Source organism: Puntigrus tetrazona, chromosome 6 (genome assembly GCF_018831695.1).
Source record: "Puntigrus tetrazona isolate hp1 chromosome 6, ASM1883169v1, whole genome shotgun sequence".
In the NCBI taxonomy this organism is placed as follows: domain Eukaryota; kingdom Metazoa; phylum Chordata; class Actinopteri; order Cypriniformes; family Cyprinidae; genus Puntigrus; species Puntigrus tetrazona.
Window position 1 is genome coordinate 11,973,465 of NC_056704.1, and position 26,703 is coordinate 12,000,167.

Consider the following 26,703-nt stretch of genomic DNA (forward strand, 5'->3'; position numbering starts at 1 on the left):
TCCAGATACATTTTCAATTTTTATTTTGCTTTTTGGACAGTTTATTTTCCAGTGTTATCCATAATCGTTTCCTTTGACATTTTTGCATAATTCTTATAAGGCTATTAAAAGGGCCATTGCTATGGTTTCAGACCAACCTGCATAGCAACTGGAAGACAAAAAGGGGCTGGACACTGACCCATTAGCAAGAATGAGTAACACATGACATTACTTGACATTTCATTGGCACAAAATGGTCTTTTTTTCCCATCCTTCCAAATATTATAATCTTTAATAAACATGATTTCTGAATATCAAAAACAAAACAAAAAATAGAAGCAGTTTAGTGTACGTTTTAGAGACTTTGGGAACCTTGGGACTCCTACTTGACGAGCGACTACATCCCTGGGACTTCCAAAGCAAAATGGCAGTTTGAAAATACTTCTGTAGTGAAGAGTCCCTCTTTAAGTTGGAAAGCTGTAAAGGCTGCATGGAATCACTTCCCAGAGTTAGGGAATTAGGAACGGGAAAGAGACAATTGAAATGTCTGCAACAAAACGGCTACCCTAGGCAACTAGACAGAAGTACGGCTGGTTACCCATTTCCTATGAATTATTCTGACTTCAACCAGAAGCAATATCTTTCAGAGGTATACAGTATATCTTTCCCCAAACCCCATTGCAAAGGCAACTATGAGACAGAGCAGCTTAATAAACCCAAGAAATAACTTTTGTAATGAAATAATGTTTTTGTAATGGCGTCATATCAAAAATTAAACCTGGATTGTTGCAGACCTGAAGCATGTCCAGGACTACTTTTGTTTTCCTTCAATTTGTGATTCTCTCTGAAAATGCAAACATGTTGAATCACTTCACACCGATTCAGGTGAACTCTGGGTCACTGAACCTTTATAAGGGCCACTGAGAGAATCATCAAGACCCTTATTAGCAGAAGTAATGTGAGCAGAGGAAATGTGCTGATATATTTAGGGGCCAAGGTAAGTGGTCCGTCCACATCAAAAGGGGTCAAATGAGGGATTATAGTAAGGGGGAACCAGGGGTTGCAACATAACCATTGAAGGACACACATTTCAAAAACGTTTGGGTCCCCATGGAGATGATCTCGCATTAGTCACAGGTGCACCAAAACTGGGGAATTCCTCAGAACTGCTCATATCGGGAGCCTAAAACCAGAAAAGACAAGCGATGACCACTTCATTATTAGAATTATGCCTTACGCAACTCACAAATGATTACAATTTTCCAGCGCCATATATGACCCTGAGCACACAGTATTAGTTTACCTTTTCATTGCCAGTGGCCCAAGGAGCCTCCCGTACAACAAAGCCCTTAGATGGGCCTCGTGGTTCTTCCATGCTGGAGGCAGTGGAACCAGAAGGCTTCATATAGGCCATTTTGGCTTCGTTTTCAACCACATCAGCCATCTGAGAGAAAAGATTAAAAATTACCTTTTTGTCAATTTAATAATATTCGTTTAATTTCGTTTAATTAATGTAAGCATGTGCTTACATATTCCTCCTCCAGGTTTAGAAGATGATCAATGGCTTCATCAACATGTTCTGGACGGCCAGTCACAGTCACTAAATTGGGATCCGCAGCACCACTCTGAGGGAATCGAACATCAACCTGAAAAAGGCAAGACAATATACAGACAGTTATTTATATATAAAAAAAAAAAAAAAAAAAAAAAAAAAAAAAAAAAAATTTACAGAAGTTGTTAAACACTTTGTATAAAAAAATAAATAAATAAAATGATTGGGTGTATGACACCTTTACCATCTCACCTTAAATTCATCCATGATTTTGCGAATTCCCTTGCCACGTGCCCCTATGATGCGAGCATGGACTCTACTGTCCAGAGTGATGTCCTCTGAGATCATTTCCTCCAGTTCATCCACTATAGCCTGAATGGCATCACGTGCCGCCACAGCATTCTGCTCATAGCCAGTAATGGTAATCTGATCCTAGAAGTCCTAAAAAAAAAAAAAAATATATATATATATATATATATATATATATATATATATATATATATATATATATATATATATATATATATATATATATATATATATATATATATATATATATATATATATATATATATATATATATTATTTTTTTTTTTTTTTCTTCTTAGTTCTTGATCATTTCCAGAAAAAAGGCATGTTTTAAGTTATTTTTAGACTCCACCCCGTTACCTGGTTCTCATCATTTTTCTCTGGAAATTGAATGTTGACCTCATGCTCATTGCGGATTTGGGTGATTATGGCACCCTTGCGTCCAATGATTTTGGGGTGATACTTGGGATCCACAGTGATGGTCAGCTTGAAGCTCCTGAGAGCCTGTGGCCAAAAATATACACATTTATAATATATAATCATTATGACTACAAAGCGGAGAGCATTTGCACAAGCATTTAATTTGCTGTTCAGGCCTCAAACTCACCCGATCCTCCTGTTCGGCCTGTAGCTCTTTGACACGCTCAAGAAGACCCTCTTTAGCGCGATCAAGGTGGGAGACCAGGCCAGTAATGGAGATAATGTCAGACTGTAACTCATGAGCAGGCACTTGAATATTAACCTGGGAGAAAAATACATTTGTCAGGACCGTATGAAGAAAATATTGTTAAAATCTTTACTTACAAATTCACTGATTTTACATGAATTAACACCTGATTTACAATTCAACTGACATCAGCCGTGAAGAGACTAACCTCAAACTCGTCCATCATCTTGCGGATTCCACTTCCTTTCTGACCAATGATGTAGCGATGAAGCTCAAAAGGCACTTCCACCGAAATGGTCACAGGAACCAAAGCCTAAAAGGACAAATTTGTTATAGCATTTCACAAAAAGCACCTAAAGCATACAAACAAAAACTTCTGCATAGAAGGAAAATTTACAAGGGAGTCATACCTTTAGCGCTTCAACAGCAGCTTCACATCTCTCTTTGCGTCCAGAGAGCACAATGACATCACACTTCTTTGGGACTGAAGGATCAGCAGGCTCCTTCACTTCTCCATTAGCCTCTCCATTCTCCTGAACTGGAGCATCAGCTGATGGAGCTGCGGGAGCAAAACAAAGTTTGCAGATTAAGTATGCAACAGATAGACACAAAGAGATGCCTCAGAAAGTTTTAGATTAAAGCCTCTGTAAAACGCAAATGTTCAGAGGGGAATGCAGGATGCCTTGAAAATATTCAAATTCTTAAAAACATAACCTTTCCCATAACTATTGCTTTACCTATAAATAAATATAGAAGAGCCTATTGTTCTGGAGAACTATATAAACAAACTCCTGAAAACCAAAAAATAAAATGGTAAATAACCAAAAAATAAAGGGAAAGTTGTGGGTTCTATTTTAAAGATCAAGAAATATTGGATTTCCATCATGACCTTTTAATTATTGAGATTCACTGTGGTACTTACCTTGCTGGTCATCTCTGTCTGGAAACTTGATCTGCACATTGTGGTCTTTAGTGATCTGCTGTATGCGGGAGCCTTTAGGCCCCATTATGGAGCGGTGAAACTTCTGAGGGATCACACACTCCAGAGTCACTTGAGCATCCTGCAAATTTAGAGGAGCATGTAGTCAGTTACCTTTTTAAAAAATAGCATATCTGCAGCCGTCTTGAGATTGGAACAGAGTCGATGCATTGCAGATTGTTACATCTACTTACCAAATCCTCAATCATCTCCAGCATGCGTTTCTTTGCTGCCTCCACACAATCTTTGGCTCCTTTTAGGGTGACTTTATCGCTCTGTGAGGCAGTTCGGGGGAAACTGACTATAACGCCACCATACTCGTCAGCAATGTCCCTCAGGACTTGGCCACGACGTGCCACGAAGAACCGATGGTGTTTGGGATCGACAATCATGAAATCCTCTACAACGTTATCCTGATAACAGAAATAATGATGCAAGAATGATTAGAGCAAATAGTATCTATTCAGAAGATTCAAATTTTTCTAAGCATCAGTGTTGGAGCTATTATAAATTAAATTAAATCATATAGGGACTAACCAAGCTCTTAATAAGCGCCTCCAGCTCCTTCTGTGCTTCTGCTACAGCTTCCTCTGTACCAATGACTGTGATCAGTTCCTGATCCTTATCGTCGGCAGTAGGGAAGATGATCCTGGCGCCTGTGCTGTCCCGCACCTTGCGGATATTTCCACCTCCTTTTCCAATAAGGAACTTGTGGTATTCAGGTTTGGCACGAAGCTCAGCTGTGTGGCTTTTAGTTTGCTAATAAAAAAAATCAAAATCAATCACAAACCTCTTTTAATCAATGAATGAACTTAAGAAATAGATCTTTATATACTCAATTGTTATTACAGGAATAACGACTAGCCTTCTGTTTAAAGCAGTTTGGAAACTTGTACTAAAAAACTCAGCCCAGATGACATTCCATGATTAACATCAGCATTACCGGCTTTAAGTTTCAAGTTCTTGAAAGGAAACCCATCCCTTCAGACATACCTTTTCTTCTGCCAGGGACAGCAGCTGTTTCTTGGCTTTCTCTACCTCCTCCGCTGGGCCTCTGATTGTCACTGCGTCGATGCCAGAGCCCTCTGTTGGGAAATGGATGTGTACGCCACCACACTCCTCCATGATGGAACGCACAAAACGCCCCTTAGAGCCAATTAGGGAGTTGTGCAGTTTTGAGGGGATGGACACCTCAACCTCTGTAATATTTGCCTGCAAAATAAAAAATAATAATAAATATATTACCTTCCATCTACATGTTACGACTCAAAACAGTGTAAGGTTTTTAAAAGCACCCTAGCTTATTGCATTCCTTTTCCATTGTAATATTAAAAATGTTATTCCTACAGCAAAGCTGAATTTTCAGCAGTTTCTCCAGTGTTCAAGATCACATGATAGTTCAGAATTCAAAGTCTTGAAAGATGGTGTATTTAACAGTAACATAAGCGAAGACTTTTAACTGGAAATTTCAGAAATAAAACAAACAAAAATCTCACCAGTTCTTTCTGAATGGCCAGGATCCTGTTTTTTGCGGCCTCACAGTTTGCCTTCTTTCCTGTGATAACTATCATTTCAGAGTTGCTGTTTTCCGCAGGCAGATCAATCTTAGTGTTAGTCTCTTCACGGATCTGAAAAGAGAAAAACAGTGCCATTAAGTTAACAGACTGAAAATGGATGAATGTTTAAGTATAAAAGGTAACTTCTTACTTTCTTTATATTTGCTCCTCCTTTGCCAATTATATTTTTGTGGAATTGCTTGAAAATGGGGACTGAGACAGAAAAGCTGTTCTCAACCTAGAAAAGAACATATGTGAAACAGTTTAGAAAACTCTAAAATATACTTTTACACACAGCCTGCCACAGTATACTTCCATCGGAAGGCATGCATGAACACCATGTGCAATATAGAGTCCACCCTTGTCTAGTGAATCTCCAGAGGTTCTGTGTACATTGTGCAAAAAGTATGTGTGCTTTAAAACATAAAATGCATATCTTAGCATAGATCATGGAATCCAATAAGACGAGTAGCTTAATGTTCAAAAATGACCAAAGAGTTTTGACATTTTTCTTATTTAAAACTTGATTCTTCTGTAGTTATATCATGTACTAAGACCAGCGGGAAATGAAAAGGGTGCGATTTTCTAGGCTGATATAACTAATCTCCCATTCCAGTGTAACAATCAAGGAAGTCTGCTGCCACACGGCTGCAGCAGACGCAGTGATATCACGCATAAAAGCCGCCATTTCACTGCACCTGCTGCATTGTTTAAAACCATGGTTTTAAACAAGAAAAATATATAAACTCTTTGGTCATTTTTGAACGCATTGCTGTTGGTGTAATTAGATTCAATGATCTATGCTAAGCTGGGGGTGGAAATTAATGAAATATATACCATTTCAGCCACCATTTTCTGCATAAACTTTGTGCACTTTTCCACCTCAGTGCGAGGCCCACGCAGTTGTACAATGTCACTTTTCTGCGTTGGGTCAGGAAAGTTGATGATGACCTGAAAGCAAGCAGAGAAGTTTTCTTTGTAAGACACAGAAATGTGGCATTGAAAAAAAATAAAGCCATTTATCTTAAAACATTTACCTCAGGGAATTTATCCCGAATTTCCTTAATTTTCTCCCCTTTCTGTCCAATGATGGCTCGATGAAAACGCTGTTCAATGATCATGTCCTTTGTACGCTCATTCTCCTGTTGAAATAAATGACATTCTTACAGACTTTCAGTCAAGAGTTGCCAGGCAACTCCAGCAAATAACCCAGAGGACTTTATACTCTGAGGCTGTAGAGCCTACGGATGTTTTTTTCCACTGACTACACACCTGACTCTCCTATTTAAGCATCACTCAAATTTACTGCAGACAGTAACCTAAAGTAAATCATCCAAGACAAACACAAATGATACAAGCAATATAATGTGGGGCCTCGATGAACAGACCACGAACCATAAAAGGGGGAATCGCTCTAGAACCAGGTCGTAAAATCGCGCATCCTCCGCACTCCCGACCATAAAGGCAATCAAGATGGTCAGCCGAGGCGATGCAGAGCGCCGCAACGTCTACCAAACATTCTCAAGGGACTGTCGCTGCAGTGAGCTCGACCAATCCGAGAGTACCCACGTCAAGATTGGGATGATTGAAACTGCAACATCTGGTCGACAGCACGATAACTCGTTCTGCGCACTGATCTGGGACCAGTTCTACCAAGCCACCAAGTCAAAAGGTGATAAGACTCCAGCGGTGAATCAACGTGGTCAGGACAGCCTCACACTTTCCAACCCCCAGGGAGGGTTGCTCTGTCCCAACATACATTCCTTAAAAAGCGCGCCTTTTTTCCTTTTCGCTACAATAAAGGAACTGCCAGGACACACATAAAACCACTAAACGAACAATCTAAATGCCTTCCTTTCAAACGAATAAAGGTTCATCTGTAAATAACTGCTTAATAAATGTTTTGGGATGTATGTAGGAACACTATATACTCTTTAAATAATCCTCTAACAGAGAGCGTTCCATAAGCGCTAGATAATGCATGTTTGATATCAAATTGGAAGCTTACGATGTTTCAATATCGTGATGAATGAATATATGTGTTTGTGCAATGCACAACAGTGTATTCCACTTATAAGCTTTTGATAGGGAACAGAAGTGCAGAATGTCAATTCTAACTGGGATAAAGTATGCACACGAAACCGGAGTCGAAAGCAGGCGTGGACACGCCCCTTCGACCTCGGGTTGGACAACTGCCCAGGGCACGGCCCAAAATTTGCACCTCAAAACGCAGGAACAGAGCTCTCTGAGTTGAGTTGAGACGAGTCGGAGTTGAGAGCGAGCCGAGTCGGAGTCAAGCGGAGTCGAGAAGAATTCGGTCGCTGCAGGAATCGCCAAGGAAACAGAGAAACTTGAACTTGGAGAAGAACAGGAGACTCGAACCAGAACGACCCGATACCCTCGACTCGGTCCGCTCCGTCACATCACTCCACGGACACTCACTGCCCTTTCCATAACCAACCCGATTCATCCAAAGCGAACCACCAAGCTAGAGACTTCATTCAAACGGCCGGAAAGCCCGACCACGTCATCCCACCACAGACGAGCCTGCCCAATCAGCACGCCGATTTCCCCAGACACGCCGAGTGGTAAAACTACCTTTCCGTCTCTACTGAATTGGCGCAGACACATATAAGCGAGGCTAAACCTAACTTTGCTTTGTTGGTGCTCTTAGTGCGATCTCAGAACTAGCTAACAGACTTTGGACAGACAATTATTCATTTCCCTTCCAACCCGTGAATGTGTGTATGAATGCATGTGTGTGTGTGTTTATGTTTAGTCTTCTCAGTGTAGTCTTGTCAAATAGTAGGTACTGTTTAATAAATTGTGTTTCATTATTACGAATTCTTGTTTGTGTGTTATGAAACTGGAAAGTCAAACTCATGCCCAGATCCGTTGTTACCTGCTCGAGGTAAAGCGAAGAATCCAATTGATTTATTTTGCTGATCACAGAGTAAATTCATATTGGTAACATACATTTAAATTGCCCTAAAACGCTGGACGTATTAAGTGATTTAAAGGTATACTTGAATTGCATACCAACGTGAATCTTTTCAGATTCAATTCCCCAAACTTGAATTGAGAACTGATTCAAATGACAATTCGTAATTATCATAATTAAAATTAGGTGTGAAAACCCTACATATAATGGTGGAGAATCAAGGCGGGCAAGATTTGATTTTCAGTTCATAATTCATAAATTTGTGATTCGTGATTTCGTGGTTTTTATTTTTTCGGAAGAATAGATTAAGACACAGAGACAAATTGCTGTTATTTCGTACCTCTATTTTGACATGCGAACACGTGAAAGTGCGTGTGATTTGTGAAGATTTTGAAAACTGCAGTAATCATAATATTTGTCCATAGAGACAGAGATCCGCGTTAGAGCGCGTTGAGGGAAAAAGCAAGCGTGTTCCTTGTTTATTTTCCATAAGGCCTTTGTTAATCTGTGACAGTGCGAGTTCCACTGTCATATGAATCTATTTCCTCCTGGCAAGAGCTTAGAAGTAGCTAACTAAGTAATCCTTGGCCATTTAGTCACTGGAAGAAGTGAAACCGAAAGTAACGCAGAGAGCGTCAGAACGCTGAAGTATATGGGAAGAAAATTCTTGATCAAGTGAATAAACTGTGCAGACCGCGCGGTCCGATGGCGTCATTGTTTAATTGCAGTATATGCATGTAAAAGTGCCTCACTTTTAGCAAGTGAAGTTGTCAGTGCTAGACGGAAGCTGATCGAGTTTACTGCGTTCGCGAAATGCGCCCGTCATTTCGGGTGGGCGAACTCGTATAATAGCGAATTGCACGTATCCATAGTAACGACGCGGAAGTCCTAGGACGCCCGTTTCCGAGTTAACCTCAAAGTGCGTAGCGCAGTCCTCCAGCGCCATATTTGAAGTTTGTGAACAGAGGCTAGGATACCTGAATCTAATGTGTTGGCATTGAAACCTATGCAAACTGTTAGCATCAGGATAGCGCTTAGACCTCTGTCGTCCATTGAGTTGAATGCCGTGTGTGTTTATGGCGTGTTGAGTTCCATCGGACGCCGGAACCACAATAGTGGGCTTCCTCCTCCTTTCCCCTTCACGTTTATTCCCTTTTTCCTCACCTTTCCCTTACCGAGAAGAATGTTGACAAATGTTTGAACTGCCATAACCGTTGGTATTAACAAGAAACGTTTTTTTCTTACCTTAGCATTTCAATGATACATTGCCATCAACAAGTATAACTGCTTTTATTAATTTAATGAGATCAGGAAATATTACCAATTTTCTAGCATTGCTAATGTGAAACCTTAATGTCATTTACTAAATGCATTAGGTTCATATTCATAAATTGCAACAATATTTGCTGATCCATTTGATTATAATTGCTTGAATACTTTGATGATAATTGCATTGAATTTCAATTATTAACTGCCGTTATTGATTGAAAATTTTAATTTCAGCTGGTGATTTGGTTAATTATAATTGCCTTTATAGTCGTGATAACACATCACTTAAATATAATCCTGGTTTGGAATTTTAATTTCAGATTTAGCAAGTTAGGGTGGCTCCCTACATAATTGCTATTTTGGGGATTTATTTAATTATAATTGCTTTATAATTTAATACCAATATCATAAATTTTCAATTATAATCGACTTGAACTTCCGTTTACTATTCCAAGCATAGTATCCCAGATTCTAGTGCAGAAGATACTTAGTGATTAATTCAGGCTTGACTCCTCAGGAAGTTTTGATCATTAATTATCGCTGCAAATAGAAATTTCAAGTCATTTGCAGTTACGTTGGTGTGTACAGTTGAGTGCCTCTCTCTCAATCCTCTTTACAGGGTCTCTCCCTTACTTAGGGCTTAGCAGCTAGCACTCCCCTAGTGCTAGGTTGGTGCAGGGCGGTTGTCTCGGAGGTGTCACAGCCAGTGAGGACCCGTTTGAACGTGACCTTGTGCCAGCTGGGGGGCCAGCCAGGCCTCTCTGTCCTAGCATTGTGAGTGAACCCGCAGCAGGCATCAGCAATTGTGTAACGGAGGAGGAGTCAACACAAGCTGACCTGGGCGGAGGCTCGGGTAAACCACCCTGTCAGCTGCTGAATCGGGAAACCGATCAGTACCCAGGGCTCTGCCCGCAGCCTTGCTCAGTCAAGCCAGCCGTTGACGCACCTCCACCGTGGGCCCGCACCTTTGTGTCAAAAGCCGACGCTGTTTGAGAGGCTCACTGCAATACGGTCGGACAGAAGTCTGATTGACCTTACAGGAGCACAGGGGCGCCCAGACGGAGAGCCACACCGCTGTACTCCGACAGGTTAATCGCCCTCATCCCCAAAGCCTAGGTCTAAACCCTTTGCTAAAACCCATTTGGCTACACCCATAAGTAAGTAGGGCCTATTCAACCCTCAAGTAACTTAACTTATCACACCAACACAGTAAGACCAACAAGTATCAGGCTTAACAGCATCACCCTTTGTCAACTTTGTTTACAGTGTAAGCAACTTTCTCTCTTTTCTCTCCCTTCTTGTTCCTTTCCTCTGATCTGACTGCTGCTACTGCTTCTGAGATCACACCTGTGGGAACCAGGAAAGCAAAGAATTTAATTTGAGACATTTCTGATCAGTATCGGGTAAAACTTGACGACATTGTTTCAGATTGTTCATGCTCACAAACCTTCCCTTCTCAGCGTGTTATCCTACCCAGCCAAAACCAAAGTCGATCGACGAGGAATCGTAAACACGACCCCAGGAACAATTTACTTGGTGCACGGAGTCAATCTAACCAACTAAAAGCTAACACTGTCATTGCTATTGTTTTATCCTCGCCGGAGAGAGATTCTAATAGCAATCGCAGTCTTGGTACTTAGAAATCCCCATTTAGAAACTCCTAAAAGCATCCTCTAACTTAGGGAAAAGAGACAGTGATAGAGCCTAACCCCCTCCTTCCTTTACCAGGAAAGAGTGTGTTACCTCCCCCCCCCCCTCTCTGTCTCTCTCTCTCTCTCTCTCCCTCTCTATCTCCCTCTCTTACGTCTCTCTTACACAGGTAGCTCCTCCTTTCTCCAAAACAAAAAAAAAAGAAAGAAAAGAAGGAAGGACCACCTGTTACAGGAGAAACAAGCGCCCAGCTATCCCTTCTTCCTGTTCTGTGTTGTCTCCTGTTCTCTGTGCGTCCTGTGTGTGTTTACTAATTGTCTCCCCAGAAACGCCAGTTAGAAGCACACCCACCAGAGGATCACAGTTACAGAGAACCACGCCCACCTGACACCTCACATTTAGCATCAACTGACACCACACATCTACACCTCTGTCTTTCCTTGCTGTTGTCTGTTCTGCCTTGTTTGGTTGTTATTTTCTTCCAGGTCTGTGTCAGTCACTTTTCCAAATCCCCTCGCCGCACCAAAACATGTCTCACACAGCAGACAACGTTGGTCACTGGGAAGACCTGGAAACATGGCTAAGTGTTGCAATCAGCAGCCTCCTACCCAAGGCCGCGAAACACTAAAGCGTCAGACCCAGGAACAGCTGGATAACAACCTAACGAGCCTAATGGAACAGGACCCAAGCCAAGGCTACAACCACAAAGAGCTAGCAAAGATCACCTGCTCCTAAGTCACACCCTCATTCTACCCCTCAAACTGAGTGACAGGCACGCCGCCGATCTCAACAGGAGCTGACATGCGCACAGCGACGCATCAAACAGCTGGAACTGAGGCTCAGGAACTACAGGAAAAGCTGGATGAGGAGAGAAAGGACCCAGAGGAGATTACCACGCTCAAAGCCTTGCTAGCAGCTTCCACACAAGAGGTGAAACAAACCAAAAGAGACTTTGACAATGCTGCCAACAACCTCCAGTACGCAGAACAGCTACTGGAGAAGGCAAAGACTGACATTAGAGACAAGGCCGGCAGAATCAAAGCCTCGAAGCTCACTTGAACGTCAAGGAATCAGATCAGCCGCCTAGAACAACAGCTGGACTACGTCCAAAGAGAATCCGACGGTGTCAAGGAGGAACTCAGACACGCGCCGACCTGCGCGCTGAGCCACCGAGGACACGAGAGGCACCAACGTCACCCCTGCCAAGTAGGACCGGGTCTCCTGTGCTTGTACAGGCAAGTGAACAAAGGGGGAAAGAGGCGATGCTGAAACACTCACCAGCTCCTCTGAAGAGACATACCTCGCGAGAAGGCCAAGAGAAACGGACCCAGCCAGACAAAGAGCATCACACGGCCTGGACCTAAAAGATCTCGACAAGATCGCCAGGAACATCGTCAAGTTCACCCCAGGTGTGCCAAGTAGTCCAGACGTTCAAACCTATCTACAGGACGTCCGAATTCCATCTGGAAGTAAGACCTCACGTCACTGATAAAGATAGACTCTATTTACTGCGAGCAACATCCAGCCCTGATGTACGCAGCTTCCTGGACCGACAACCAGCCCAGACAAAGGCTGATTACCACCTGCTCCGAGGCTCTCATCAATGAATTTGATGACCCAGAGTCAGAACAAGGACTAGTAGCCGCCCTGGAGATCAGACAAGGCCGTCATGAGTCTCCGCAAGCCTACTACAGCCGACTCAGGAGAGCATACTTGGAACTCATAACGAGCCCGAAATGGAACAGGACATGAACTTTAAGACTCTCTTCCTCAGGAACCTACATCCTGGGGTAAGCCACCATCTAGGCGTGCTTGCATGTTCGCGCACAATGACCATTCAGCAGCTGCGCGACTCAGCACACAAAGCCTACAGCAAACAAAAGATGGCTGCAGAGAAAGGCACTAAAGCTCCGACAGTCCTCGACTTCAACACACAAAGTCACGGACTGCCTCTAGAGGGTGCCCAACATCAAGACAGCTTCAAGCCGTCAAAAAGAAAGAGTGGAACGTGTCCAACCGAGAGCAAGACTTCCACGCAGGTACCAGACCCAATCAGAGAAACGGCCGCTGGGATGGACCACGTGAACGACAGCGCCGCCTGGGCGCCACTGGGAAAAGTCATGGGACAGTTCAAGACCGCAGGAAGGTCAGTGGGAGAGATCGTGGAATCAGTCAACCTCCTTTAGAAACCAAAGGGGAAGAGCTCCTGGGATGGCAACGGAACCTCCATGGGTAGAGCACAAACACACCCTGGAGCAACCAGCCCGAGGAATCAACGAAAGAACTCTCAAAGATTCCAAACTAACAGAGCTCAAACTGAATTCACACACAGCGCAAAAAGACATCACCGTCTTTTAACTCCCAAGAACTGATGAAGAGTATGATGAAAGAGTTCTTCCAGCAAATGAAGGAAGATTGGAAGTGGGAAAAGAAAGAGAAGCCGGATTCAGCCTGACTGGCAGCCGGACGAGACAGCAGCGACCACCCGACCCAACCAGACACAGAGAATAGCACTTCCTCCCCGCACACTCAAAGAACCATAATGACCATAACTTCAGATGGACGAGAAATCCTACCTGAAACCCCAGCAATCAAGTTAGCCCCTAACTCACCATATGATGCTTCAAACCACGGCGTCATCCAACAAACACCTGCCGCTGAAACCACTCTGGTTCCTGAAAGTGCTGTCCTGGTCGTCTGCCACTCGTCCGAAGAACTGCAGATCAGCCCTGATATCCTCCCCATCTCATCCCAAACTCCAGTCCCTCAACTCCTGGGTGATCTCATTGAGAGAGGTATGGCAAGAAAGTTTTACCTCTCCATCATCATCGAACGCCACATCAGGGTCGAAGCCCTTCTGGACACAGGAGCTGACATCACACTAATGTCAGCAGAACTCCTCGGAAAAATCCAGGAAGAAGCAAAGACATTAAATGGCCCCCTCAAACTTCAAAGATGTGAGCTGAACCTTCAAGTATACTCCCACACGGGTCTACAACTGACACAAGTGGCCCCAATCCACCTAACAGTGGGTCCGATGAACCTCATCCACCCAGTTTACATCTCACCCCTAAAGACTTACCCACTGCTAATCGGAAAGGACCTGCTTAATCGCTTTAAGCCACTAATAGACTTTAAGCACTTGAAGTTGTGGACACAAGTCCGTGAACCTCTGCCATTCCAGTCAGTAAACGTTCAGGAGTTGCAGTGCCAAGCCACAGACACCACTGCCCGTTTACAGACTGCCGAGGCAATGTCAAGGTCACAAGCAATTTCAAGTTCAAGCAGCAAGAACCACGACAAAGACTTCAACGACCAAACAGATGCCCTCGCTAAAGCAGGTGCATTACATGGAGAGTCCTGGACGCTCCATTTCCACCCACCCAACCCAGCTGTGGCAGCCATCACCCGCCACCATCTACGCCACTGGCGTTGGCGATCCCCACCTCCTCCCGTATCTCCATCTCGCCACAGTTTGCTGCTGACGATCTCAGTACCCTTCAAGCCGCCGGATCCAGCACTGCAAACCATCAGTGCACATTTTTGACCCAGCTACCGCCCGCGCTTTCTGCCTTCAACCTAGCCACCTCCTCTGACCTCCGCCACCTGCACTCCATCAAGCACATGCTGCATCTCAAAGACGGCGTTCTCACGTATGTCCCTGAGCCACTACGCTACGCCATGGCTCGTAGTGCCTCAGAGCCAAAGGGGATAATGTTGACATACGCCCACGATGCACCATGCGCTGGACACCATGGCGCCAAGGCCACCTGCGAGACACTCAAACAGGTGGTATACTGGCCTGGCATGCAGCAAGACGTGGCGGAATACGTGAAAGGATGCCTGGTCTGTTGCCAGTTTCAACCGGCGAATGCAAATCACCGCGCACCACTGCAAAGGAAAGAGAATGACCTTCCCATGGTCAGGCCTCCAAATAGACTGGGTAGGACCCTGCCACGGTCAACACGAGGTAACAAGTACTTCCTTAACGTGGTCTGCGAGTTCACAAAGTGGATAGAGTGCCCCCAGCTCCGAATGACACGGCAGAAAACAACAGCCTACCTCTTGATGAACCATATTCTCAAAAGATTTGGAATGCCCTTGAGTGTCAATTCAGACCGAGGAACTCACTTCACCGCTGAGCTCATGCAAGAAATGTGGAAACTCCTGGGTGTGCAAGCCAAGCTGCACATAAGCCACCACCCAATCTCTTCTGGACAGGTGGAACGTGCCAACAAGACAGTGGTCAGCATGCTGAAGAAGTACGTGTCCGCCAATCAGAAGGATTGGGATGTCAAACTTCCCCTGGTACTAATGGCCATCAGGTCCACTCCTCACCGGTCCACCGGAGTACCCCCATTCGAAATGATGACGGGGAGACGCATGACACTACCCTTACACCTGCTGGACCAACCCGGTGACATGAACCTTGTCACTGCCTACACCACGCACCAGTACCTAGAAGAGTTGCATCAGCACCTGAGAACGACTTTCGCCTTTGCACAGCAACAACTCCAAAGCAGCGCGGAAGGTCGAAGGCTTACTATGACAGGAAGGCCTCATATCAGGAACTTGAGGTCGGAGACAAAGTGTGGTACTACAGTTTCGCCCAGCCACGGCCAAACACCCTCATCGATTGTCAAAGAAGTTCCTACCTCACTGGACGGGACCCCACGAAATCGTAGACAAACTGTCACCTGTTGCCTACCGAATCAAGATTCGACAGGGGCGCAGCGAGCCAGCCCTGCGATGGGTACACCGGAACCAGATAAAGAGGCACCAGGGCTCCAAGAGACAAGGAAAGGGGGGAGACCAAACCCACTGACACAGACCGACTATCGCACCTCACTGATGTAATTCCTCACCCACTAGGGAAACACATAGCCAGGTTTTCAAGCACAACACCTACACGCTCCTTCACCGCACTGCTAGAACCAACACTCTAGTAACAAGGAGTTTCTCCACACATGTGACCATTGTTTGTTGTCCTAACCTCACTCAATGTCCTTGTGTCCCTTATGTGTTGTCTTTTCCTTCTCTTTCCCTCTCTGTTTCCCTTTTCCCCTCTAGGCCCTTTTACAGGAACACCCTTAACCATTCTCTCACGTCAGGTCCTGACAATAAGATTGACTCCCGCACCAAGTCCATAGATTGAGCGCAAATGTCGATCAAGTTTCTCACCCGATCTGCCCAAATTCCAAATTTCTGCACCACAGTTCAGTTAGCGATGGAAATGTTGTTTGTGGATGTCTGTTCTCTCTGTCCATTGTTCCAGTGCCCGATGACGCTAGCAACGGAAACCTCATCGCGCAAAAGAGGGGGATATGTGGGGCCTCGATGAACAGACACAAACCATAAAAGGGGGAATCGCCCTAGAACCAGGTCGTAAAATCGCGCATCCTCCGCACTCGGACCATAAAGGCAATCAAGATGGTCAGCCGAGCGATGCAGAGCGCCGCAACGTCTACCAAACATTCTCAAGGGACTGTCGCTGCAGTGAGCTCGACCAATCCGAGAGTACCCACGTCAAGATTGGGATGATTGAAACTGCAACATCTGGTCGACAGCACGATAACTCGCTCTGCGCACTGATCTGGGACCAGTTCTACCAAGCCACCAAGTCAAAAGGTGATAAGACTCCCGCGGTGAATCAACGTGGTCAGGACAGCCTCACACTTTCAACCCCCCCAGGGAGGGTTGCTCTGTCCCAACATACATTCCTTAAAAGCGCGCCTTTTTCCTTTTCGCTACAATAAAGGAACTGCCAGGACACACATAAAACCACTAAACGAACAATCTAAATGCCTTCCTTTCAAACGAATAAAGGTTCATCTGTAAATAACTGCTTAATAAATGTTTTGGGATGTATGTAGGAACCGCTATATACTCTTTAAATAATCCTCTAACAGAGAGCGCGTTCATAAGCGCTAGATAATGCATGTTTGATATCAAATTGAAGCTTACGATGTTTCCAATATCGTGATGAATGAATATATGTGTTTGTGCAATGCACAACAGTGTATTCCACTTATAAGCTTTTGATAGGGAACAGAAGTGCAGAATGTCAATTCTAACTGGGATAAAGTATGCACGAAACCGGAGTCGAAAGCAGGCGTGGACACGCCTTCGACCTCGGATGGACAACTGCCCAGGGCACGGCCCAAAAATTTGCACCTCAAAACGCAGGAACAGAGCTCTCTGAGTTGAGTTGAGACGAGTCGGAGTTGAGAACGAGCCGAGTCGGAGTCAAGCGGAGTCGAGAAGAATTCGGTCGCTGCAGGAATCGCCAAGAAACAGAGAAACTTCGAACTTGGAGAAGAACAGGAGACTCCGAACCAGAACGACCCGATACCCTCGACTCGGTCCGCTCCGTCACATCACTCCACGGACACTCACTGCCCTTTCCATAACCAACCCGATTCATCCAAAGCGAACCACCAAGCTAGAGAGACTTCATTCAAACGGCCGGGAAAGCCCGACCACGTCATCCCACAGACGAGGCCTGCCCAATCAGCACGCCGGGATTTCCCAGACACGCCGAGTGGTAAAACTACCTTTCGTCTCTACTGAATTGGCGCAGACACATATAAGCGAGGCTAAACCTAACTTTGCTTTGTTGGTGCTCTTAGTGCGATCTCAGAACTAGCTAACAGACTTTGGACAGACAATTATTCATTTCCCTTCCAACCCGTGAATGTGTGTATGAATGCATGTGTGTGTGTGTGTTTATGTTTAGTCTTCTCAGTGTAGTCTTGTCAAATAGTAGGTACTGTCGAATAAATTGTGTTTCATTATTACAATTCTTGTTTGTGTGTTATGAAACTGGAAAGTCAAACTCATGCCCAGATCCGTTGTTACCTGCTCAGAGGTAAAGCGAAGAATCCAATTGATTTATTTTGCTGATCACAGAGTAAATTCATATTGGTAACATACATTTAAATTGCCCTAAAACGCTGGACGTATTAAGTGATTTAAAGGTATACTTGAATTGCATACCAACGTGAATCTTTTCAGATTCAATTCCCAAACTTGAATTGAGAACTGATTCAAATGACAATTCGTAATTATCATAATTAAAATTAGGTGTGAAAACCCTACAATAACGATAACCGCTTTATTAAACCCTAGCTTAAATTAAAAAAAAAAAAGAAGGAGAGAATATGGTAAGCAGAGCCAATTCAAATCTATCCAACTTGCCATGCGTGACGCAAGCTCCAGCAGCTCCTTCTTGGCCTCCTGCACGCCCTGGGGGTCACCCTCAATACGGATCAGGTTGCTCTTCTCGTTGTCAGGTGGAATGCGGACTGACACTTTGTGCTGCTCCTTTATGCGGTTAACTAGATGAGGAGGGGGGAAAAGAAAATTGATTTATGAAGAAGAACACATGAATTTGTTCCAAATAATAACTGCTATAAACATCAAAACAGCTGTACTCACTGTTTGCACCGCCTTTCCCAATTAAGTGTCGGTGGAACTTGGGGTCCACACTAATCTCTGTGTAGTCCATTCGGCTAACCTTTTATAAAGAATAAATAGAAGAAAAAAAAAAAAAAAAAAAAAAAAAGATTTAGGACACATTGAAGCCAATATATGCCTAAACATAATGCAAGTGAAAGCATTTGTTATAACATAGGGAATTTAAGTCTTACCAGATCTGTAACAATGGCTTCAATCTGGCCCTGTACTATCTGTACATCTTTGGTGGGACCCTCCAGCGTGATCTTGTCCTCTCCCTCGGTGAACTCAATGTGCACCTGTTGATCAACACAGAGAGTTGTCTTATTGAAGAAACTTACTTATCCTCATTTGGTTCCGAACTTAAAAACTTCCATTTATCTATCAAATACAAGTGAAGAGATTTTAATAAAACAAGGCATTTCTGTCCCTCAAGTCTAATTCAAGAACAGAAACCTCATGTATGAAGAACACTTTGTTGGGTTTGGTGTACTCAAGTGCTTTTAGTAGTACTATCGAATGAATAAACTCATCCAAAATAAGTTTTACATAATGTGTGTACTTGCATATTTAAATTCATATACTTAATATATACAAATAGTTATTTTAAATAATTTTTATAGACATGAATGTGTGTGTTTACATAAATATACACAGTACACGAAAAAAAATAAATAAATCGCAAGCAGTAATTTTAATAGATTATTGCAAAAAGAACTAAAATAATTTACAACTTTTGGGCGTTTCTTCTTGGCTGGATTCCAGTGTCATTTTGAACTACCTGCGCAGGTTAACAACTACTGTGACCTTTGTATCGTCAATCTAACATGCAACTTTGGTCAAAAACATCTGCTGAACACAAGCCACATCTACACATTTCCCTCACTGAGCAAGACAATGGAGAAATCTGGCTTAGCACTATGACTCGATTAGCGGAAAGTTGACTCGCCTTGGGCATTTGCTGTGTGATCTTTGCCAGATTCTGTCCTTTCTTGCCAATAATGAAACGATGAAGCCAAGAGGGAGCAGAGACTGAGGACACAGTGTAGCTGTTGGCCTGTAGTGGGAAGAAAAAAAAAAAAAGTTCAAAAAGGTTACAGTCAAATTGATAGCATTTCTGCAGTAATATTTTTAATAAATTCCTAAATTAAAAGCTAAAAGAGAAGAGTGCAAAAGAGAGCTTGAGGGAAGGAATTCTTGTACTGAAACATGCATGGGGGAGGAAAACGAGCTTGTTTACCTTGGCATACACTTCAGTGAGTGCCTGGCCCAGCCGGTCTGGCTCCCCACGCAGGATTACTGTCTCTGAGCTGCTGTCGAGGGGTGGGATCTCGACCGAGACGCCGGTCCTGTCCAGGATCTCTTGCAGGGTGTTACCCTTAGGCCCAATCACATACTTGTGCTGAGATTTCTTCACCTCCACTGCAATAGTGGTAGCGTTCTTCTTCTGAAAAGAGCAAAAGGCCACATTTAAAATCACTACTTTGTTTCTCTACTGTTTCAGAGCATGGGCTCTGCAATGTGACCAAAACGGTCGCAAATGCGATTATTTTTTGATACGAGTGCTTATCGTTTAATCGTTTTGGTTTCTGTCTGCAAATTCCTGTTAACCAACAAGGTTTTGACTTATTTTGACAAACTCCAGCTTGTTTGTCACCGTTTTCAGATTAGTCTAAAGCCCTATAATGTGGATTTTGGAAAAGTCAACAAAAGTCCATTTTTTCTATCATTGCTTACCTTCTCCTCATAAATCTTCTTGATCTTGGCCATGGCCAGGGCAACCTGCTCTTTCTCCCCAGTGATGACGATCTCCGTTTTGTTCACACTTGGTGGGGGGACATTAATGCGGGCTCCTGTCTCCTGCATCAATTCCCCCACCAGCTTGTTATAAGCTCCAGTGATGAAGGGATGATACACCTTTTCAATGTTCATTCTCTCCACAGCACGCTTATCCTGTAGCGATTTAATGAAACGTCACTTACAATGTTGTTTATTAAATGAGTAAATAAAATATTAGCACAGCACATCATCTGATTTGTAACTGTGTGATAAGCAAAAACAACATTTGACATTTCAGACCTGCTCAGCAGAGATGAGAAGGATCTCATGTCTGGCCTTTTCCAAGCCTTCCTTGGTTCCAGAGATCTTGATGAGGTTACTGGGGTCTTCGGGTCTAGGGATCTGGATCTTGGTGGCAGTCTTCAGTTCAAGCTCCTGTAGCTTCTCCCCACTTTTGCCAATGACAAAGCGATGATGTTCTTTGGGGATGGCCACAGTAGCTGAAGCCTGTAGTCAAGTCAATGCAGCGGTTACAAATATGATGTAATTCTGGCTTACACAGACAAACTGATAAGCATTCTCATGTTCATTACCAATGGCAATAAATAATTGATATATAATCAAATAGTATAGGGTTTAAAAAATAATTGATATTACCTGAGTCTGCAGTCGGGACACAATCTCTTTGCGGGCTTTCATGACTGCGTCATGCTTCCCAGAGACCATTATGGAGAGGCCTTGGTCTTTAGCCATAGAGAGTTCCAGGTGGGCTCCAGTCTTGTGCATAATGTCAAGACAAACTTTAGCCTGGTCTCCTTCTCCAAACTGGTTCATGTCCTTGTACTTGCGCTCTTCCAGAGGCACGTGGAAAACCTGCATTTATTAAAGTGGAAACCAGTCAAACCCTTAAATTGATAATATAGCGCATCAACAATACTCCGATATTGACTGTAGGTGATGCCTTTGACAACAGCAAGTGAATAACAATAATTATTAGTATTATCGGGCTAGTAATACCATCTTATTAATATTTCAGTGTTGTGCATTATAAAAAAAACAAAAAAAAAAACAAATGATTCTGTTGAGCTTATGAACGTAATTACCAATCAGAGGTGTTCGGATGAGTTTTGTTCTTCAGTGTGTACTCGTTGACTGGATTCTGACAAATTCTCTCATGAACAACAAAGAGCTGATGTTTGTGTACCAGAAGTTTAAGATTTGTTTACCATACAGTAAAGATGGCTTCACTGGAAATTTTGATTTTAAAATGCATAAACTTACACAACATTGATGTTCTTTGGCAATGTAAATATTCATTGCTCGTTTTTTGTAGCCACTTTTTAAAAAACTGAGGAAATTGTAAGCCTTATAATTAGTACTTACAATATTTATATTAAAGTTAAATTTATATTTAGTCATTGAAAACATTGGGCTGCCTTTATCCTTACAGCCCTTTAGTTAACTTTTCTGCTATGATACAATAAATAAACCGTAAATAAAATGGATCTCAAATGCCAACGATAGGACAATATGACAGCAAGTCACCCAACACTAATTCACGAGGTACAATAGTGGCTGTAACAAGCTTGATCACTGTACCTGGGTGATTATTGAGGACTTGAGAGGTTTGATCCTAGTCGTCCAGGCATTTCCAGTCTCCTGTACCCCCTCTGGCAAAGGCTTTTCCGGCAGAGGGGGAAAGGCATCCTTGTAGGTGGGAAGGCTATCCTCATCTTCAGCACCACTAGCGCCTGCCGCAGAAGCTAATATGAAGAGAGAGGTACAAAAAAGCTACTTTACCAGAGAATGGTTTTGACAAGTCAGAAATGGCAGAAATGGCCCCATACCTTTGACCTGCTCTGGCAGAAGGCCACTGCGATGCTCATTAAAGCTTTCTTGCGTAAGTACAGCGACTGAGCTCATGGTCGAAATCCCACGTTTACACGGAGTCCGAGTGTGCCACTAAGAGAAGACATAGCATGCTATTAATGCATAAAAGGAAGCGTGTTTTGGTGCATCTCAGAAATTACAACAGATTTATAAAAAAAACAAACAAAAAAAAAAAAAAACACTGGCAGTCAAAATTATTTAGCAACATGGATGGAGCTAAAAACTAAAAAAAAAAAAAAAAAAACCAACATCTATTTTCTATACATGTTACTGAACTTACTAGGAATAATTAACATGTAGGTTTAAGTTTTTCTCTGCCTTTTTAATCCAAATGTTGCAACTCAATTTTGTAGTGAAATTATAGACTTCTCTCTGCTAACGTCTGTCAGATTTCTGCAAACATTTCACTTAAATCTGTCCACCATCCAACCAGGAACCAATGGACCAAAGTCCCCAGTCCTTCTTTTTCCTTTCCTTTTACAATAACGCATTTCATTTAGATTTATGTCACTATAGAGACAGAAACGGCTGCTACTTCGCTTTCTTTACAACTTATATTAAAAAAAAAGGAAGCAAGAATAAGCAATATTTCAAAAGGAGAAAAAAAAAAAAAAAAAGCATTACAAAACAGCACGACTATCAGTGGAAGCAATTTTAATGCTACTGATCCATTTTGTGGAAGGTCAAAATTGGCCGTCTGTTACCTTGGCCAACTGCTAATTCTAAGCCACGGAGTTAGTTGAACATGCTCTAAAGCTAAGAGGATTTCCCCACTAACCCTTATTTGCTATACCCCTTATATGTAGAGCAACAAAAAGAATGTGTTTCTACTTTGTAAATAAATGTTCCACAAAGCACGCTCGCATTTAATTGAAAACATGCACGCCACACCTCAGTGAAACATCTACTTGGCAGACTGCTTTCCTACACCCAGAACACGACTCGGAGAAAAAAACAAGATTATAAATGCTGAGGCTACAGTTACAGGCAAGAGGCCTTGAGTACTGAAAGAATCGACGTCAAAGGCTAACACAGCTCTCAAGAATAATACAAAGTAGGTAGCAAAAGTAGTGTGAAGAATGATACAGTAAAATGTAAGACTATCATCTACAGACGAGGTAGCTCTCAGGGTAACGAACTGCTTATTAAGTCATACAAAATCCCTTCCAGTTCGCTCTGACAATTTGGCCCCCTCAACCCCCACAAATGCAAACTCTAAACCTCACAGCACAAGGCTGTTTTACTGTGCTTCTCTTCAAGCCCCTGCCAGGGCCTCTTCCTCTACAGGCCTCCTAAAGACTTGGACCCAGAGGCTAAAAACTTCAGACACATACATACAGCTCAAGGCACAAGCACCCCGAGGGAACCGATCCACAAGCCTAACACTGAAAATCCCTCAAATGCTCAAATGACTAGTTTTATATAAACACACTTAAAATCACATGATCACTCATAAGATGCGATTCGATCTTAAAGATCAGACTGAACAACTTGTGACCCATGGGTATAAAACAAGGCAAACAAGGATCTTGTGGTTTAAAAGCAAACATTAGGCATGTCAGCAAATTAATCTAGTAGATACAAAGACAGTGGGCAATAATCTTACCAGCTAAATGGTCAGTTACCAGATAATCCGTCCTGTAAAGCTGCCCGTACGTGTCAGCCTGCCAGCTTTTGCCTAAAAAACAAAACAGAAAAAAAAAAAAAAGAATTTCTCAGAAGATGCAAAACCACTTTAGGCTGACAGAGCTTAGTTACACGTGGCATTAATTAATTTGCATTTCTTAAAACCTCGCATAATTCTTATTTAAATGCATGCAAATGAAATTTATTAAATACAACTTGAACTGGGAACTGAACGACTGATCCAGTAACCAACTTGTTAGGCGTTCCTGACACAAGAGTTTCAAAATATTAAATCATCATCAACACGCTTGAAAGAAATCGTTCGCAAATAAACGCACATAAAGGCTGGGAAACGTGCAAAACTAAACAAGACCATTTGTTTCTGCAAGTGTTGAAATGGCCCAGCGGCTCTCCCGACTTGCTAACGTGGCCATTCCTGCGTATGTCAGATTTAAATATGGCGGATTTACGCTCGCTTTTACTATGACCAAAAAAGCAGCCGATGAATCGATTTAACGCGCATATAATAAAAAGATGCCCTGCGTGTGAAAAACGAGTTTCGTATGTGAAATGTTCACGCTGTCGTATACATGCGCGCTACGTCAACTCATGACACGCCATGCTAACGGCTAACAGAGTAGGAAAAACGATTTCTTCGTTCAACACTTCAAAATAACGCAATTATTCACAACTAAAAATACTTGAATACCGAAAGGAGTGGACGGGTACGTACTTAATCGAACTAGTGACGTGTATCGTTAGAAAATACGACAGTTTTTTTGCTTTGCGGCGGTGAAAAACTTGTCCTGGCTAGACACCAACTCCAGTAAACTTTGAGCTGCGCGTGCGCGATAGTGACACGTACACCAGCTAGCGCGAGCGCTAACACGCACTGGATTAGGGAAAACTTTACTCGCGTCGATCCTTAATAAACCCGACGTCCCGAGAATGACAACGTCTCACGGGCGCACGTTGAAAACGCGGCCTTTGCCGATGGACCGACGCGAACGCTCAGTCAAGATCAGCGTTAGCGGCTGTCCACGCAAAGTCCACGTAGGCATTAGAGCAAAGGGTGAAACAGTGGGGAGAAATTGACATGGAGTCGAGCCAGAGCACGTTTCCGTGGCAAAACACTCAGAATCGTGTACGCGTATCGGACGCCAAGAAGACGCAATCCGGACTCGGACGTATAACGTTAATATAGATTGATTTGCGGAACGAAGAGTGACTTACTTGTGTTTGTGTTCCCGTCTGCCCTGTGTGGTGCAGAAGCTCGTAGTGAAACTCCACTGGCGAAAGGGAGGAGCGGCGGTCTGTAAGTTATATAGCTCAAGCCTCCTCCAATCACATCCCCTCACGTCACATTGCCCGTGCAGATCATACATGTCTTTCTGAACGGGAACGACCGTAGCGTGTAGTGGTGGGGATGTGGACTCGTGTTAGTGAGATCGTTTTCAATCTTTTCACCAGAAATCTTTGGCATCTTTTTCCCGGTTTCCGCGTTCGTTTCTTTCCGCAGGTTGCATCATCATCATCAGCAGCAGCAGCGGTAGCTGGAGATAAGTGAGCGCATCACCGTTTAGAACGAATCAGTCGAAATTATTTCTCAATAAACAACGAAGGAAGTCAAAAAAACCTTGGTCAAAAGTGCTTTATTAAAACAAATGTGCAAATACACCGAAAGCGTTTATCCACTAAAGCGGATTAGTACACACACACAGTCATGTAAAGCAAAAACATTGGTAACTCATTAGCAATGTTTAATTTCCTAAAGCCATAAATGCTAAAAATACTTTAATAATTTAAGTACTTTGTCTACTTGTCTCATGGCTATTACATTATATCCATCTGTTTAAAAGAAACGGTTTGTCTCGTTGCTAATTAAATCACTTTGCATTTAAAATGTTGATATCTTCACATAATGCAATCATGATATCACACAGTGATAAGATAAAAAAAAAATCATTTTAAATCAGTGTGGCATGTATTGGCTGCTGGTCGTGTAGTTTTTTAATGAAAACTTGAATCTGACGTTCGCTGTCGTTATTTCAGTATTTGGTCATGTTGGTTCTGACTGCAAGGAAAGACAAAGCTAAATGGTGACAAAGGTAAACGCTAATGCCTTGTTAGACTAGCAAAATAATGGATTATCGACCAAATCCGACATACACTTATTCTCCACAACCAAACAAAATATATGCAAGTTAAATATAATAATACTCAGACAGCATTAAGGTATTGGACAAATCACCCCAGAGCGGGTATTTACACTTTATACAAATGAGTTTCAACTGAAAATTCTGATTATTTATTTTTTCATATTATTATTATTTTTGCACAGCTTTGGGTTGAATGACTATTTAATGTGAAATCCTATAAAAAAAGTCCAATAAAATAGCATATTGCCTCTGGATAATATGCTAGGTCTGTGATGATGTTTAATAAGGCATGAGTCAATCAGAAATTGCATACAAACCCGTACTAATATGTTCTGTAATAGTGTAAATCTAACTCAAGGTATTGATATTCACTGATTTAAGACACTGTTTGAGCACACCACATCCACTCTCTCTGCCCCATGTCATCATCCCAATCCCAGAATTTAATTATTGTTTGGAAAAACTTCACACAGTAGAGACATGTAGCAATAATACCACATCACACGTTTCACTGCATTTATTCAGTTGTTTTCAAAATTGGGATGATAGAGCTAGATATACACTGGATGATTTTAGGGAACGATAAATTCTTCCCATAGTTATTTTGACTTTTAGTTCAGCAAAATTTAACAACATTTTAACTGATTCAATTTACAATAATTGTTTTAAAGGATAGAAAGGGGAAAACTCTCAAACCTGAGTAGTCAGACTAGAACTTTAAGAGAGTAATGCTAACAGTTTTCAGTAGTTTTTTAATGCTTGTAAACTATAATATGTCGGTAAATCTCTTTTATAAAAAGTCTGTCCGTTGTTACTAGGTAACTAGCTATAACAGAGTTTGCAGGGACGATTGTGAGGAAACAATCCTTATTTCCTAATATTCAGAGGTGTG

The 26,703-nt window shown here is 42.7% G+C and overlaps 1 protein-coding gene across 2 annotated transcripts; it reads right to left on the reverse strand.

Annotated features, from left to right (window-relative positions):
* hdlbpa (high density lipoprotein binding protein a) lies at positions 1 to 25,031 on the reverse strand. Of its 2 annotated transcripts, none has more exons than XM_043241418.1 (28): positions 24,886 to 25,031; positions 23,633 to 23,704; positions 21,984 to 22,098; positions 21,736 to 21,899; positions 20,794 to 21,009; positions 20,437 to 20,643; positions 20,095 to 20,310; positions 19,598 to 19,804; positions 19,307 to 19,414; positions 18,552 to 18,656; positions 18,340 to 18,418; positions 18,100 to 18,239; positions 6,080 to 6,184; positions 5,880 to 5,993; positions 5,194 to 5,280; positions 4,983 to 5,114; positions 4,480 to 4,698; positions 4,024 to 4,245; positions 3,681 to 3,899; positions 3,430 to 3,568; positions 2,918 to 3,066; positions 2,716 to 2,820; positions 2,448 to 2,582; positions 2,201 to 2,344; positions 1,784 to 1,963; positions 1,509 to 1,625; positions 1,283 to 1,423; positions 1 to 1,162 (listed from the first exon to the last, which is right to left on the reverse strand). In XM_043241418.1, exons 3-28 carry the CDS (start codon positions 22,057 to 22,059, stop codon positions 1,070 to 1,072), a joined length of 3,819 nt encoding a protein of 1,272 aa, XP_043097353.1. In that variant the 5' UTR covers positions 22,060 to 22,098; positions 23,633 to 23,704; positions 24,886 to 25,031; the 3' UTR covers positions 1 to 1,069. The 2 variants fall into 2 exon arrangements, with proteins under 2 accessions (XP_043097353.1, XP_043097354.1); XM_043241419.1 differs by lacking the exon at positions 24,886 to 25,031 and adding an exon at positions 24,386 to 24,446.
* Positions 25,032 to 26,703: the final 1,672 nt, after the last annotated feature.